Genomic DNA, 15,414 nt, shown 5'->3' with positions numbered 1-15,414 from the left:
TAAGCATGTTTATAAAATGAAGGCTATAACCTCATCACCCAAGAAGCTTTTAATTTAACACCACCTGCCATTTAAGAGCATAATTTAAAACACTGTAAGGGTTTTTTTTTTTTTTTAAACGCATGAGACAACAGACATAAAATGTTTATTTACATAGACATCTCCTTTTTCCTCCAGGATTTGCCGTTTATTTCTGAGAGCTGTAAAGGAAGTCCTAGGCACCGTTAATCACAGGTGCTTTAATAATGAAAAAGTGTACATGGAAACACACGCACATGGGCGATCCATCACACTGTGGACTGAAGCGAGTGATGACCAGGATAAACACCGCCTCCGAATCAGAGCCCCAACCCTGACCACAGGGTCCCGGGTTCACGGGGCAGGGGAATGCGAAGTAGCCCCACCCTACCGGCAAAACAGGCTCTCCAATACCGCGAGTGACCGTGGCAAACTGACTCCGCTGGGGTTCTCATCTGGAAAAATCCATTCTAATCATTTCACATATGGGACTTCGTGTGCACTAGCATTCTGAGGGCACAGACATGCTCTGAGGGGAAATCATTTTGCAAAGGCGCGCGCTCTCTCTCTCTCTCTCTGAAGACCTCCCATAATTTATGAAAGCAGATTAGGATTTTTCTAGGATGCTTCCTCGAAAGTTTGGGGTTCTGTGTTCCCGCCCGGTGACTCCTAAGAGAGATCACGAGCCAGCGCGAGGAGAGCAGAGGGCAGCCCTTGCCGTGCGCTCTCGGCCGCCCCAGGTTCTGGTTAGAGGCACGGCACTCTCGAGCTAACCTCAAACCTTCTCAGGCGTTCCGGCTCCGATGCCGGGAAGCGCCCCCGCCGCCCCACGCCCTCGGCCACCCCGCCGCCGCGCGGCCTCACTGCCGAGAAGTCCCTGCGCACACGGCGTCAGCAGTTCCCGCGCCCCGGGCGCCGTGACTTCGCGCGGCCCCGTCCTTCCCGACGTCCTTGGCTTAGCCCTCTCCCCCTTGGGTCGCCCCACGGCCCCTCCTCCAGCAGCACCCTTCCGGGAGGGGCGCGTGGCGGGAGTTTAAAGCCGGGCTCCCTTGGGATCGCTGTCCACGGCGCGTCCCCTGCGTGCTCCTTCAGCCGGCGCTCGGCGGGTGGGGATAGATTCTAAGTGTGCCAACTCTGCCGCGCCCTGGCCACGGGGTCCCTCCCTGCGCGAGGGTTTCAGTGAAACACTGAGGGCAAAGCCCGGATCCTGGAACCCCCTTGGAGCCGGTGCAGGGTCAGCAGAGACTCCGAGGCCGCGGCGCGAGCGCTGGGCGCGCGTGGGTGAGAGTAAGGGTGCGCTGGGGCCGGCCGGAGGCGGACCCGCCGGGCGGCAGGTGGGTGCGGCCGGCGGGAGCCCGGGCAGCGGCGGCGGCGGCGGCAGCGGCAGCAAGTGGTTGGGCCGTGCGCATTTCCTTCCCTCCCCCTCGGCCCCGGAGCCCGCCCGCCCGCGGTGCCCAGTGCGCGGCGCCGTCGGCTTCGCTCCCCGTGCTCTCCCCGCCGCCAACGCCGCCGCCGGCTGCTCCGGCCCCCGCCGGTCCATGTCCCTCCCCGTGGTGCTCCCGGGCTCCTGCTGCCCGGTGGCCGGGCTTTCGGGCGGGCCGCAGGCCGGGGGCTCGGGCGCCGCGGCCGCAGCAGCCCAGGAGCCGCCGCTGCCCCCGCTGCGGCCGCGCTGGCCCCGGGGCGCGCTGCAGCCTCCGGCGCGGCCTCGCTGCGCTGCCGCCGCCTCCGCCGCCGGGGTACTGGCCGCACCGCCTGCGCTCTCCTCCCGCCGGGCCGCCGCCGCCTCTGCCGCTGCGGCCGGCGCGGCCCCGGGCTCCGCGCTGCTGCCCGCCCGCCCGCTGTTGTCGCTCGGGCTGCTGCAGCTGATCCTCGGCTGCTGCATGGTGGCGCTGAGCTTCGGGGCGCTGTCGCTGAGCAGCTCCCCGCAGGTGAAGAACTCGTGCCCGTTCTGGGCTGGCTCCTCGGTGAGTACCGCCCGCCTGTCCGCTCGCCCTGGCGGGGCCAGTCCCGGGGCTCTGGCTGGTCCCCTCCACTGCCCCCTTGGATGGCGCCCAGAGCTGCAGCCGGGGAACACGGCTCCACAGGCGTTGAAGTTTTTGGAGGTGTTGGGGCTGGAGAGCGGAGACGCGTGTCTCCGAGTTCAAGTGCATTAGAGTGCACAGAGCATTGTGTCTGTCTATGAAGCTGCTACGATAAAATGAGGGTATAGCTACCTCTTTGAGGGACTGGAAATTTGGGGCGTGCGGCGAGAAAGTGGGAGGAAATAACTCAGCTGCTTTGGGGAGCCGAGCGCTTGTGCTGGCAACGTCCACTCCCAGAGGGCAACGGTTCTTCTTGTTTTGTGCACCGGTGCTATCACCAGGGCCTGGCACATAGTAGGCATGTTTGTGGGAGGGAAGAAGTGACAGGTGGACTGGGGGCCAGGCCCTTGTTCTCCCGCAGGCACATGTAAATGTATAGTTATCTGGTGTAGGCTGGCTCCAGTGTCTTTGGGGTGAGTTCAGGAGATAATGAGAGGGTGTGTGGAAAGGCCCGCTGGCACCTGGTCATTACAGGAGGCCCAAGCCGGGTGGGGGTGGGTCTTGGAGCCTTGCAGGCTGCTGTGCAGAATTGACTTCTCAACAACCTGAACCTGTCATTATGGATGAGCCTCAGGAGTGCAAGGTCCGGAGCTGGGGATGCCTGCCTTGCTCTGGGGCCCCGGTCCCACCTCCTCCAATCAGGAAGGCTGGCACTGGGACAAAAGGGTGCCCGTTTCTAAGTAAGGCTGCAGACTGCGGCCAGCTCTGCTTCTGAGCACTGTCACCATTGCAAAGTATCCAGCCCTGTGGCGTTTGCTGGGCTTTGATAGAGCTGGAAGCAGGTCTTTGTTTGAATGGCGGGGAGACAAGCAAAGGAAACAACCTTTCAGGCAGCCAAGTAAACCCAAAAACCTGCCAAGGCTCACAGCTGAGCTCTGTAATGGGTACATGCCCCGTGTGTGTGTGTGTGTGTGTGTGTGTGTGTGTGTGTGTAAAAACTGCTTATTTGCCGTTCCACACATAAGCAGTTTCAAGACCAAACTTTAAGAATGTTGGGAGAACTCAATGAACCCAAAGTAATTGTTCGAATAACATTGGGTTCCCCGAGCCTAGCCCGAGAGTTTATGCTTCCCCTGCTGCCCGTTTGCTCTCCTTGTGAAATGTTTTGATGTTGAATGATCTTGCTGGGGTCGGTCCTGTGCTGTGGTGAATGAGGTTCAGGACCTGTGCATCAAGGGAAAAATCCCACCCCTGTAGCCCCATCTCTGGGATCTGCTGCTACGCTCCCCGAGTGTTCTGGAAAACTCCAGAGCGGCAAGTGTTCTCAACAAGGGCGGAATTGGATCCGTTAGGCTCTCCACTCCACTTGTCAGACTAAATTCTGCCAAACAGTGGATGCATTTCATTTCTCTAAATACCGGAGGCCAGGAATGAATCTGGCATACATTTTTAGGGATTTGCTCTTTGTAAAATAAAAAAATCTACTATCCTCTCAAAAAGAGCTAGTTTAGGATTATTAAAAACTACTTTTCTCTTCTGGAATTAAAACCTGGAATCACTTTCCTATTGTGAATTATTTTAGAGGTAAATGCACTTAGAGGTCTCTCAAGCCATGGCTGAATTTGATGAAGTGTATTTAAAAAAGCCAACCATCAGAAGATCAAGTCTGAAAGACTCCGAGATCTGGAACTGACAGGTTCTCTAATGTATACGAGGGCGCTTCAGAAGGTCCGTGGAAATGGAATTGAAAGAGAAGTTTATTTCAGTGCAACATTTTTTGAAGTCTGCGCATTTACAGGGTCTTCCAAAGGTTCCTGGAAAAGTCATATTCTGAAAAAAATTATGCATGGCTTTCAAAACTTTTTGCATCAAAATAAACTTATGCTTGAATTTCATTTTCTGTGAGCTTTTTGAAGTGTTTTCATTTACCATTTCTTCCCACCCTCACACCAGGTCTGTATACAACCTGGTACCTGTTGGTTGGGTTTACTTTAGTGACCTGCTCAGAATTTGCAAAGTGACGGTAGAACCAATGGCTGCTCTATCTACAGAACAATTAAATATGATATTAAGAAGATGGCATAAAGGAGGAGGTACTTTTTTTCTGAAGGGAGGAGAGAACTTCCACTTTGCTTATGGCCTTGTCTAAATACTGATAGAGTTTGTGGGTTTAAAAGGCTTCCATAGCCTAGGCAGCTCATGTCAAGAGCCTCAGGTGGTCACTGACGTCATACATAAAGAGTGTTCGTTGTTAAATTAACAATAGGAGTCACTGTGCACTAACTTCCCATGCAGGACCTCTGTCCTCAATGAATTGTATTATGAGAGTTAACTGTAAAATTTGTTCTTAAACAGTTTGTGTGTGTGTGTGTTCATGTGCAAATGTTGAAATCTTTACTTAATATAGAGTTCATCTGTGTATAAAGTTAATTGAAAATGAATCTTTTTTTTTTTTTTTTTTGGACAGGCAGAGTGGACAGTGAGAGAGAGAGAGAGAGAGAGAGAGAGAAAGGTCTTCCTTTTGCCGTTGGTTCACCCTCTAATGGCCGCCACGGCCGGCGCACCGCGCTGATCCGAAGGCAGGAGCCAGGTGCTTCCCCTGGTCTCCCATGGGGTGCAGGGCCCAAGCACTTGGGCCATCCTCCACTGCACTCCTTGGCCACAGCAGAGAGCTGGCCTGGAAGAGGGGCAACCGGGACAGAATCCGGCACCCTGACCGGGACTAGAACCCGGTGTGCCGGCGCCGCTAGGCGGAGGATTAGCCTATTGAGCTGGGGTGCCGGCCGGAAAATGAATCTTAATGGAGAATGGGACTGGGAATGGGAGAGGGAGGAGGGGGTAGGAGTGGGATGGGAAAGCGGGTATGGTGGGAAGAATCACTATATTCCTTAAGTTGTATTTATGAAATTTGTATTCCTTAAATAAAAGGTTTCTTTGGGTGGGGGAGATGGCATTAGGTGCCATGATTCTCTTGATATTTGAGGAAAAAACATGCCTTTTCATATGCTTTGATTTTATGGACTTGGGAGAGATTGTTTATTAAAAACCTATATTGGGGGAAAAACTTGAGTCTGTGCAAGCACTACGTGGAAAACCCACATATACTTCTCGCCTAGCTTCGACCGTCTCTTCCCGCCTTCCTGGGCTGTGCTGCTGGCCCTGTGCGTTCTGATAAACTCTCGAGGGATGAGGATTCCAAGTAGGGGAGGAGTCAGGTCCCTGATGCTCCTGAGTCTCTTTGGCAGGTTCAGTTTCTTTATTAATTTAAAGCAGATCTCAGGCATCATATCATTCCGTCTGTCAATATTTCAGTGTGGGTATTTCCTGGAAGAACGTATAACCAATCTAGAGAGACAGCCTGGGAATAAACAGGATGTGTTAGCGCCTCTCCCACATTTAACATTTGTTATAAAAAATTTTAAAACCTCCACAATTAGCGGTAAGCCTTTAGCCCAGCGGTGAAGATGCCAGTTGAGATCTCCATATTCCGTATCAGAGTTCCGTGGGTGGGTTCCGGCTGCGGCTCCTGACTCTGGCTTCCTGCTGATGCTGACCCTGGGAGGCAGTGGTGATGGCCCAGGTGATTGGGCGCCTCCACATAATTGGGAGGCCTGGATTGAGTGCTGGCTCCTGATGTCGTCTCCTTCCTCCCAGGCCAGTGTAGGCATCTGAGGGGTGAATGGGAGCTCCCATGTGTGCACGTGCTCTCTGTGTCTCTAAAGCAAAACAAAAACTCAACGAGTGCAGAGAGTATAATGACCCCCACCCCTACTTTAATAGCTATCAGCACCCTCCCCCTTCTTAACACCCACTGGATTATTTTAAAGAAAATTCCAGCCATTAAATAGTTCAGGCAATTATTTCTGAAAGGGGCCTAACATCACATTATTATCAACTTAAAAACAGGTGAACTAAGATTTTTATGAAAAAATATGATTTGAGGACTGCAGAGGGATTTTCTAAAGCACGTTTTACTACACAATTTGCCTATGTGTAGTGTCCCGCTCAGAGTTTAGTGCATTTAGAGTTGTGTAACCATCACCACAATCAATTTTAGATCATTTTTATCACTCCAGAAAGTTGTTAGCGGTTACTTCCCTTGCCCCTGTGTGTCCCCCTAGGCACCCACTGAGTGACCGACGGTCTCTTTAGATGTGCCTGTTCTGTGCATTCCAGGTGAATGGGATCCTGTCATACGTGGTTTTGAATGACTGAGTTCTTCACTGGGCGGGTCTTCAGGACTCATGGTCTTAATGGCTGGTGTCTTTAGCCCTGCCTGCCTCTTGGCCACAGTGGCGATCCATGGTGTGGGTGTCCCATGACGGCTTTGTTCCTCCAGAGTGTCTTTGGCATGGGAAACTAGGGAGTTGAGTGGAAGTGCCTAGTTCAGTCTCAGGTTACTTCAGACCCACGCAGGAATGCAGTAGAAGAATATCCTCATAGCCCGAGCCTTGAGTGGTCATGTGGCATGTTAATCTGCTACATGAGCTAAACTTGCCAGGCTCCTTCTGGCTTCAATGAAAACAATTTTTTTAAAAATACTTATTTATTTGAAAGGCAGAGTGATAGAAAGAGAGAGCGAGCTGTCTTCTGTCCTACTGGTTCACTCTCCAAACACCTGCAACAGCCAGAGTTGGGCCAGGAGCCCAGAATTCTATCCCAGTCTCCCACTTGGGTGGAAGGGGGCCAAGCACTTGAGCTGTCATCTGCTGCCCCCCCCCTCCCCCCAGGAAGCTGGATCTGAAGCTGGAGCAGAAGTGGAGGCAGGAACTCGAACCCAAGCACACTTGTATGGATGTGGGTGTCCCACATCCTCCCTGGGACCATCCATCCCTGCTTCCCTGGGCCCATCCCTGGAGTGAAACTCCTGCTTGCATATTTGATGTAAAATGAGGCTCCAGGGGAAAACGAATCCACTTGAAAGGATTATTTTGTTGAACACGGCGGCGTGGTGTGAGGATGTTTTTCCGTGATATCTCTGAATGAATTCTCAGCCTGAACCTGAGGTTCTCGAGGCTTCTCTGAGTTTTCAGAGCCTCAAAGTGGATATTTTATGCGGTTTGAAATACATTTGAGAAAGAACAAGTCCTGCCAAGGTTCTTTGTCCCTGTTTTGCAGTCATATTTGCAGGAACCTGAAGTGAGGGCTTTTAAAGAACTCTTTGTTTCTGAGCCCTCAGTGGTTAGGTATTTTTTTGCTGGTGTCCTTCCTTAATGACTCAATGTACCATTATCGCCGGTGCGTGGAGCTAAGGGGTTAAATACCTTTATAAACAACCTGACATTTGGCTGCAGGTGGGTGGCCAAGAGAGGCACTCTGTGGCTATGTTCAGGTCATGATGTCCTGGCTTCCCACTCGGGGGTGTGTTTAGTTAATGTTATTTGGATCCTGCTGTATTATGGGAGACCTAGTCTACTTCACTGTACTAGGTTAAATGGAAGAATAGAGAGCATTGCATTGGTTTCTCAATCCTTCAAGAAAAAACAAAATTCCTGACTTTGATGATACGTATGATCCTCGAGAGACAGTTCAGGCATGTGGAAGAGAGTTCATTGTTGTGTTTTGTTCTTCTTTGTCATCGCTAATGTTATTATCTACAGACATACACATCTGTCTGCCGTTAGTGAGCGAGCTGCATTCCGAGAGCAGCATCCATGAGTCCAAGATTCTTTGGCAGGGTTCCACTTCTAAAGAGATAGATATGAGGGGCCGGTGCTGTGGTGCAGTGGCTTAAAGCCCTGGCCTGCAGTGCCGGCATCCCACATGGGCGCCGGTTCTAGTCCCGGCTGTTCCTCTTCCTATCCAGCTCTCTGCTATTGCCTGGGAAGGCTGTAGAAGTTGGCCCAAGTCCTTGGGCCTCTATACCCACATGGGAGACCCGGAAAAAGCTCTTGACTCCTGACTTTGGATCAGCTCGGCTCCAGCCGTTGCCGTCTGGGGAGTGAACCAGTGGATGGAAGACCTCTCTCTCTGTCTCTGTGTCTCTCTGTAACTCTGTCTTTCAAATAAATAAAATAAAAATCTTTAAAAGAGATTGATATAGGTGAACCTTTTCTTTTTCCTTTTTCTTTTTTAAAATATTTACTTATTTATTTGAAAGGCAGAGCTATAGAGAGGCAGAGGCAGAGAGAGAGGGCGAGAGCGAGAGAGAGTCCATCCACTGGTTTACTCCCCAAATAGCCACAACAGCTGGAGCTGGGCCGATCTGAAGCTAGGAGCCAGGAACTTCCTCCATGTCTCCCACATGGGTGTTGGGGCCCAAGGACTTGGGCCATCTTCCACTGCTTTCCGAGGACACAACAGAGAGCTGGATTGAAAGTGGAGCAGCCGAGACTCAAACGGTACCCATGTGGGAAGCTGGCACTGCAGGTGCTGACCCCTCCTTTTTCTTTTTAAAAATTGCAATGACTAAATAGAAAAAGAGATGAATGATCCAATAGGGAAACTAATATAAAGTTTCTGAAGCCTCTTCCAGTTAAACCACAGTAAGTATATTTTTCCTATCATATTCATTAAACACTGCGTAATACTTAAGGGACATTTTGAATATATTTTTGGAATGAACATAGCTTTTCTTCTATCCTTTATTTTATTTGACAGCAAAGTTGGATAAGTTCTATACCTTGAGAAGTCGTTGAACTTTTTTATCTGTAAAATGGGTGGGATGATTCTTGCCTTAGGATTGGCTTTGTGAGTGTGTATCAGAGAACTTAGAGTCAGCGCTTCACTGCTGGACCCTTGCACCAGACCTGGTGTTTACTGTGTCTCCACCAATGCTTTTTAAACACTAAGGCAATATGTAATCCAAATAAAGTCAACAGGTCAGTGTTGGTTTTTTGTTAGTTTGTTTTCAAGGTGTTATGGCCATCATTATGTATCCATTAGAAATATCCAGTGGTCTGCTTTTTCAGTTTTTTAAATCAGTTATGCTACTGAGATAGGGAGGAGTCTCTCTCTCCTTCTCTCTCTCTCTCTCTCTCTCTCTCTCTCTCTCTCTCTCACACACACACACACACACACACTGGCATTGTTCAATTGCCCATGCAAAGGAGAGAGGATGAGGTAGGTTAGTGAGAGGTTTGACAAATTGTTTGTGCTTATTTACAAAGTAAACACAGGACATTTTACAACATGACTTTCTTTATCCCCGTGTTTAGATACAGCAGCTTTTGACAAATGATCCAGAACATTTTTGACCTAGGGCATGTTGATGGATTAGCAAAGGAAAATAGGGCAGTAGAATGATAAGCTTTTGATCTTAATCATTTAGTTGTTAAGCTGGAAAATTAAGGCACATTAACCAAAGACAGTGGGTAACAGCGACCCTGGCCTGGATTATCTCAGAGTCTTTCTGTACAGTGTCTAAAAAAAAGCAGGGCCTCTGCTTTTTCCTATAAGTCAGGATGAGTAAGTGACCAATGAGTGAAACAAAAATTATAATCGGTCTTGTTATAATGATAGAAAGTTGGGTCTTAGAAAATAGGTTCTTGCTTGTTCATTTGGGGCAAGTTGCACCTTGCACTGGGTAGAACACTGGAGGAGCTGGGTTTTGCTGCTGGTGTATTCTATTAGGACGCATGGGGGTGAGCATTGTGTCCAGGCTGCCACAGGCATCTTTGAGCAAGGTCATCTCCTGCGTCTGGTTTTCATTTCACCGTTCATGTGCTCATTCTTGCCCTAACTGAGTGGAGTGCCTGCTGGGGCCCTTAGTGGTTTAGCAGTGAGAGCTCACAGGTGCAAGCCTTCATGAGACTGACAGGGAAACAGGTAGCAGTGTTGTGGAGTAAGGGGGCCACCAGAGCCACTGCTACAGAACCTTCTTGACGCCCTTCTGGTGAGCTCCAGCTCCTGCTGCCACCCAGGGAGCTGGAGGCATCGGACCCACCGCCTCCTCCTCTTTTCCCTTCCCCACTCCACTCTGCATTTGTGCCTCCCACTGCTGCGTTGGATGAAAGGTGAGCATCCCCTGCCTAACTCTTGAGCTCTTTAAGAGTCTTCTTGCCTCTGCAGCCCCTCTGCTCCCACCACCTTTCCAGGAGCTCCAGCCAGCCCTGCTTCCTCTTCCCCTCACCTCTCGCGGGGCTTGAAGAGAGGGAGAAGTGGAATGAAGATAGGTGTGTGCCTCTGTTGCGGAGGGTTAGGCCCCCGGAGCATGCAGCTGCAGTTCCCACCTGCAACTGGAATGCAGTTTCTTAAAGCATCCCTACAAAGAAGGGCCGTTCTCAGAAAGCCTGGTGAGATTTAACCTGGGTGATGCTGAGCCCACAGAACAGCTCAGCTGCAAACAACATCTTTAAATTGTTTCTCTTCCTACCCGTGGACTTGATATGTCTTGACTTACTTGGGTTTTCATTTAGTATACATACATGTATCTGTATATAACAAATGTATCATTTATTTTTGTCAGAGAGAGAGAGAGAGAGAGAGAGAGATCTTTGTTTCCCTGGTTTGCTCCCCAAATACCTTCAACAGCTAGGGCTGGGGCAGGCCAAAGCCAGGAGTCTAGAACTCCATTTACATCTCCTGTGTGTCTAGCAGAGGACCAAGCACTTAAGCCATTACCTGCTGTGCTAATTAGGATGTATTGGTGATGCCGGCGCCACGGCTTACTAGGCTAATCCTCCACCTAGCAGCGCCGGCACACCGGGTTCTAGTCCCAGTCGGGGCGCTGGATTCTGTCCCGGTTGCCCCTCTTCCAGGCCAGCTCTCTGCTGTGGCCCGGGAGTGCAGTGGAGGATGGCCCAAGTGCTTGGGCCCTGCACCCACATGGGAGACCAGGAGAAGCACCTGGCTCCTGCCTTCGGACCAGCGCGGTGCGCCGGCCGCAGTGCGCCGGCCGTGGCAGCCATTGGAGGGTGAACCAATGGCAAAAGGAAGACCTTTCTCTCTGTCTCTCTCTCTCACTGTCCACTCTGCCTGTCAAAAAAAAAAAAAAAAAAAAAAAAAAAAAAAAAAAAAAGGATGTATTGGTGGGCAACTGGATTGCAAGCAGAGTGGGTAGGACTTGACCTGGTACGCATCCATGTGGGATGTGGGCATGCCAGGTGCAGCCCACTGTGCTACAATACGAGCCCCTTCATTTAATATTGCTTAGTAAGCTCTGTATTTCTCCCAACTGAGGTCTCTTTCCTTGTATTTTGAGAGTCTTGATATTTCTTATTTGTCAGTGTAAAGGTTTTTTATTTTTAATTTGAGAGGCAAAGGGAGAGGGAGAGACAGAGACAGACAACCAGAGCTCCTATCCATTGGTTCACTTCCCAGATGCCTGCAGCAGTTAGAGCTGGGCAGAACCAGGAGTCAGGATCTCAATCTGGGTCTCCCACAGGGTGGCAAGAATCCAATTAATTACTTGAGCTGTCACTGCTACCTCCTGGGGTGTGCAGAAGCTAAAAGCTGGTGTGGGGTACAAAACCCAGTTATTCTGATGTGAGATGTGGGCATGTTAAACGGTGTCTCAACTGCCAGGCTAAATGCCTGCCTAGTCATATACACTTTATTATTTTTTTTTTTTTGACAGGCAGAGTGGACAGTGAGAGAGAGACAGAGAGAAAGGTCTTCCTTTTCCATTGGTTCACCTCACAATGGCCGCCGCGGCCAGCGTGCTGCTGCCAGCGCACCGCGCTGATCTGAGGCCAGGAGCCAGGTGCTTCTCCTGGTCTGCCATGTAGGTACAGGGCCCAAGCACTTGGGCCATCCTCCACTGCACTCCCTGGCCACAGCAGAGAGCTGGCCTGGAAGAGGGGCAACCGGGACAGAAACCGGTGCACCGACCGGGACTAGAACCCGGTGTGCCGGCACCGCAGGTGGGAGGATTAGCCTATTGAGCCGCAGCAACGGCCGTCATATACACTTTGTACCTATTGTTACAATTCCATTTTCTATACTTGGTTGCTTGTGTATGCAAACAAAATACCACCCACTGAAGGGAGAAACAAAGAGAGTTTAGATTTTTGTGTCAGAGATCCTTCATTTAAAATGACAGTTGTGTCTATCATGATTTATTGAAATACAAAATGGAAATACCTTTCAACCTAGCAACTCCATTCTTGAGGCTTCATCCAACAGAAATAAAAGCACCAGTTTTTAAAGATTTATGTTCATGCATGTTTACTGCTGCATTGGTTGTGAAGGCAAATAACTGGAAATAGAGCAAATGCCCATGAATATGGAAATGATTGAATGCATTAGGTGCAGCCATACAATGGGATATTTTTGTAGCGATTAAACTGAAACGAATCAGAACTATTCCAGTGGACATGAGCTTTCTGGGGAGCAGTTATTGAGAGAGAAAAGAAAGCTGTAGAAAAGCAGACCTTTCATGATCCATTTTTTGCGGGGGGGGGGGGGGTGGTAAGAATTATGCCCTGTATGTTTGCATATACAGATACATGTTTGTAGTGATGAGAATTTATGGAGAAATACATATTATGTAAAACGTGCAAACGTACCAAACTGTTAACATGGAGGTGGGGTGGAGAGGTGGAAGGTATAGCATACACATTTCACTTTTTATGGCTTTTGTGGCCTGGGCTGGACATCTCACCTTAAAGATATTGTTTTGGTAGAAAAAAAAAATCTTCCCCAAAGCTGAGCCACAGTGGTCTGTTTAATGGAGACTGCTGCCACGAATGTCAAGCAGTAACTGATAATTGGAATCGTACTTACTTTACCGAGTAGGCAGCTGGTGTCTCCCTCAGGGCAGTTAAGTTTTTGGTTACATTTTCACAAAACCAGCTTGTATTTCCTCAACCAAGTCTGGTAGGGAGCAGAGCAGGCAGGCAAGAGGAATGTGCACTTGTGGGCACACGTGTGCATACACACGCACACACACGCATGCTCTCACACACACATGTGCACACCAGCAATCACATGTGCACACAAATCTCTCCCAGTGCGAGCACGTGCATGTACACACACACACATCTGTACCGTCACATGAACTTGCCTACTGGATTGTGGGGTCTCTGAGGAATCAGTGTCGTTTGACCTGGGGGAAGCCTTTTAAGCTTGATGACACCTAGAGTTGGTTTCCTTCAGTTATATTTCTTAGGGAACAAGAGTGACAACCAGAAAAATGACTTGGCCAAGGTCATATGCATCCATCACTTAAAAACTGAGTGGGAGCCTGGACCCCAGGGTCTCAGGGGTTGCAGTCATGGTTTGTAAAATGGATGCAACCCCACAGTCGGGATGAGCCACACATGCCCTAAGGGTCTCCAGGCAGAAATCATTGAGGGGGAGGAAACGTTCTATGGTATTTAAAGGGATTGCAAGAACACACAGCTATTTCTTGGTGTCCGCCAGGGATTGATTCTGCCCTCTGTGTGTACCCAAATCTGCAGTAGCTCAAATTCCTCATATAAAAGGACATAGCATTTGCACATACCCCACGCCCAACCATCCATGTAGTGAAATCATCTCTAGATTGCTTATAAGACCTCATGCAATGTCGGTGCTATGTAAGTAGTTGTTACTGGGGCCCAGCGTTGTGGTGCAGCAGTTTAAGCCACCTGAGAGGCCAGCATCTCATACTGGAGCCCCAGTTCGAGTCCTGGCTGCTCTGCTCCTGATCCAGCTCCCTTGTAATGCACCTGGGAAGGCAGCAGATGATGGCCCAAGTGCTTGGAACCCTGCCACCCGTGGGGGAGACCTGGATAGAGTTCCAGGCTCCAGGCTTCAGCCTGGCCCATCTCTGGCTGTTGCAGCCATTTGGGGAGTGAACCAGTGGTTGGAGCATATCGCTTTCTGTCTGTCTGTCTCTTTCTCACTCTGCCCTTCAAATAAATAAAAATAAACCTTCAAAAAAAATCATTGTTACTGTTGCTGTAATGCATAGGGAATAATGGTAAAAAGAAAAAGTCTGTACATGTTCAGCATAAACACAATATTTTGTTCTGGATCTTTTCAGTCCTGGTTGATTGGGGCTGTGGATACTGGACCTGTGGATTCGGAGGCCCAGCCCTGATGCCCGCTGTGCCGGCAGCTAGTAGTGTAGGAGACACAGATGGGGTGCTAAGAGGTTGAGCCACCTGCCCGCTGGTGGAGTTTGCTCACTAGTGTAAGTGGGCAGGCGGAGCCCTGCTGCTTGGTGCTCTGGACTGCTCTTCTCCCAGTTTGTGGGAATGGAGGGCATCGGGGACAGGCTGTGCGTTTGCCCTTGAAGTGACCCTGTGAAATCTGCACCGACCGGCAGCTAGTGAACGGTAACTGTGAACTGGCGCATTTGAGGGATTTTGGCAGCCAACATGTGTGCGTGAAGGAAACCCGTGTAACTACATTTGGCGATGCGCTTGGTTGTCCGGAGGTCAGTGTGCTCCAGCGGCCCGAGGACATCTCCAGGATAACAAGTACTCCAGGCGTTCTTTCTCCATTACTCAGTGAGCCGAGTTGTCCAGAGGCCTGACCTTGGCTTCCAGTTTATGTTTTGGCAAAATACTGGTGCTTTACCAAGACGTTTAGCTTGCTGTTTATCAAAGTGTCACTTTGCAACGTGAGCTCCTCTCACCACAGTTCCTCCCACTTTCTGGAACAGATGCAACCAGGGGACAGGCACTATTCTGGGAGCCCAGGGTTCAGAAAAGACAGCAGTCGCCATTAGTGGGCGGTACAGAGATGTGCCTCTGCAATGATTGCAAGAACCATTTTTTGGGGGAAGAAAATGTGATGCACAGAGGGTTTCTAGGAGTGCATGGTGTTAAGATCAGCCAAGGCTTCTCAGAGGAGGTGACTGTTGATTGGGGCCTTGCAGGTTGAGTAGGAGCTCTCAGACAGCTAGGAGGGGAGAAGGGAGAAGGGGGCACTGCAGCCAAGAGAGAGAAGCAAAAAGCTCCGAAGTGTCTAGTAGGGGTGGGAACTTTTTTTTTGCTGGCAAGACCATTTGGATATTGTTAATGTCATTTGTAGGCCACACAAAATTGTCAACTTGAAAATTAGTCTGCTATACAGATTGATGACCTGTGAGTCTCGCCCGTGGTGGTCTTGGCAGAGCCATATCACATGAGTTCATAGGCATTATATGGTCCACAGGTCTGAGGTGGACCTGAAGGAATGGGGTGGGATGGCGGGGGTGGGGCAGGAGGACTTGGAAAGCCGGTTGGAGACAATGGCAAAGGAGGCTCCTGAAGGGCCCAGTTTACCCTCCTGAGTTTACCTGGCTCGTCAGGGCTGGCTGATCGGCCAGCAGAGGGAGGCTGAGGCCGGGTGTGCACCTGACGAGGCGGCCGGGGGCCCGCGTCCGAGTACAGCTGATTTCTGTTTGTGTGTTTGTAACTGGCATTCAAAACAAAACACAACTAAACTAAACTAAACAGTCAGTCTAAAAACTTCGGGGGCTTGGAAGTGACAGATTGGTCCCAAGTGGGTTACCAGGGTTCGT

At 50.1% G+C, this 15,414-nt stretch overlaps 1 protein-coding gene across 2 annotated transcripts in view; it reads left to right on the top strand.

Moving 5' to 3' along the window:
• Positions 1-1,083: 1,083 nt before the first annotated feature.
• The window catches only part of ENTREP1 (endosomal transmembrane epsin interactor 1), a 79,460-nt gene continuing 65,129 nt past the window's right edge, over positions 1,084-15,414 (top strand). Inside the window, exon 1 of one of the 2 annotated variants that reach the window (XM_002708235.4) lies at positions 1,084-1,982. In XM_002708235.4, the coding sequence (XP_002708281.3) occupies positions 1,557-1,982 (426 nt within the window). In that variant the 5' untranslated portion in view covers positions 1,084-1,556. The remainder of the gene's footprint in view (positions 1,983-15,414) is intronic. The other variant, XM_051846407.2, reaches the window with a different exon arrangement.

The sequence above is a fragment of the Oryctolagus cuniculus genome, chromosome 1, assembly GCF_964237555.1.
Source record: "Oryctolagus cuniculus chromosome 1, mOryCun1.1, whole genome shotgun sequence".
Classification (NCBI taxonomy): domain Eukaryota; kingdom Metazoa; phylum Chordata; class Mammalia; order Lagomorpha; family Leporidae; genus Oryctolagus; species Oryctolagus cuniculus.
The sequence above is the reverse complement of the archived record's forward strand: the minus strand, read 5'-3'. Positions and strand labels throughout refer to the sequence as shown.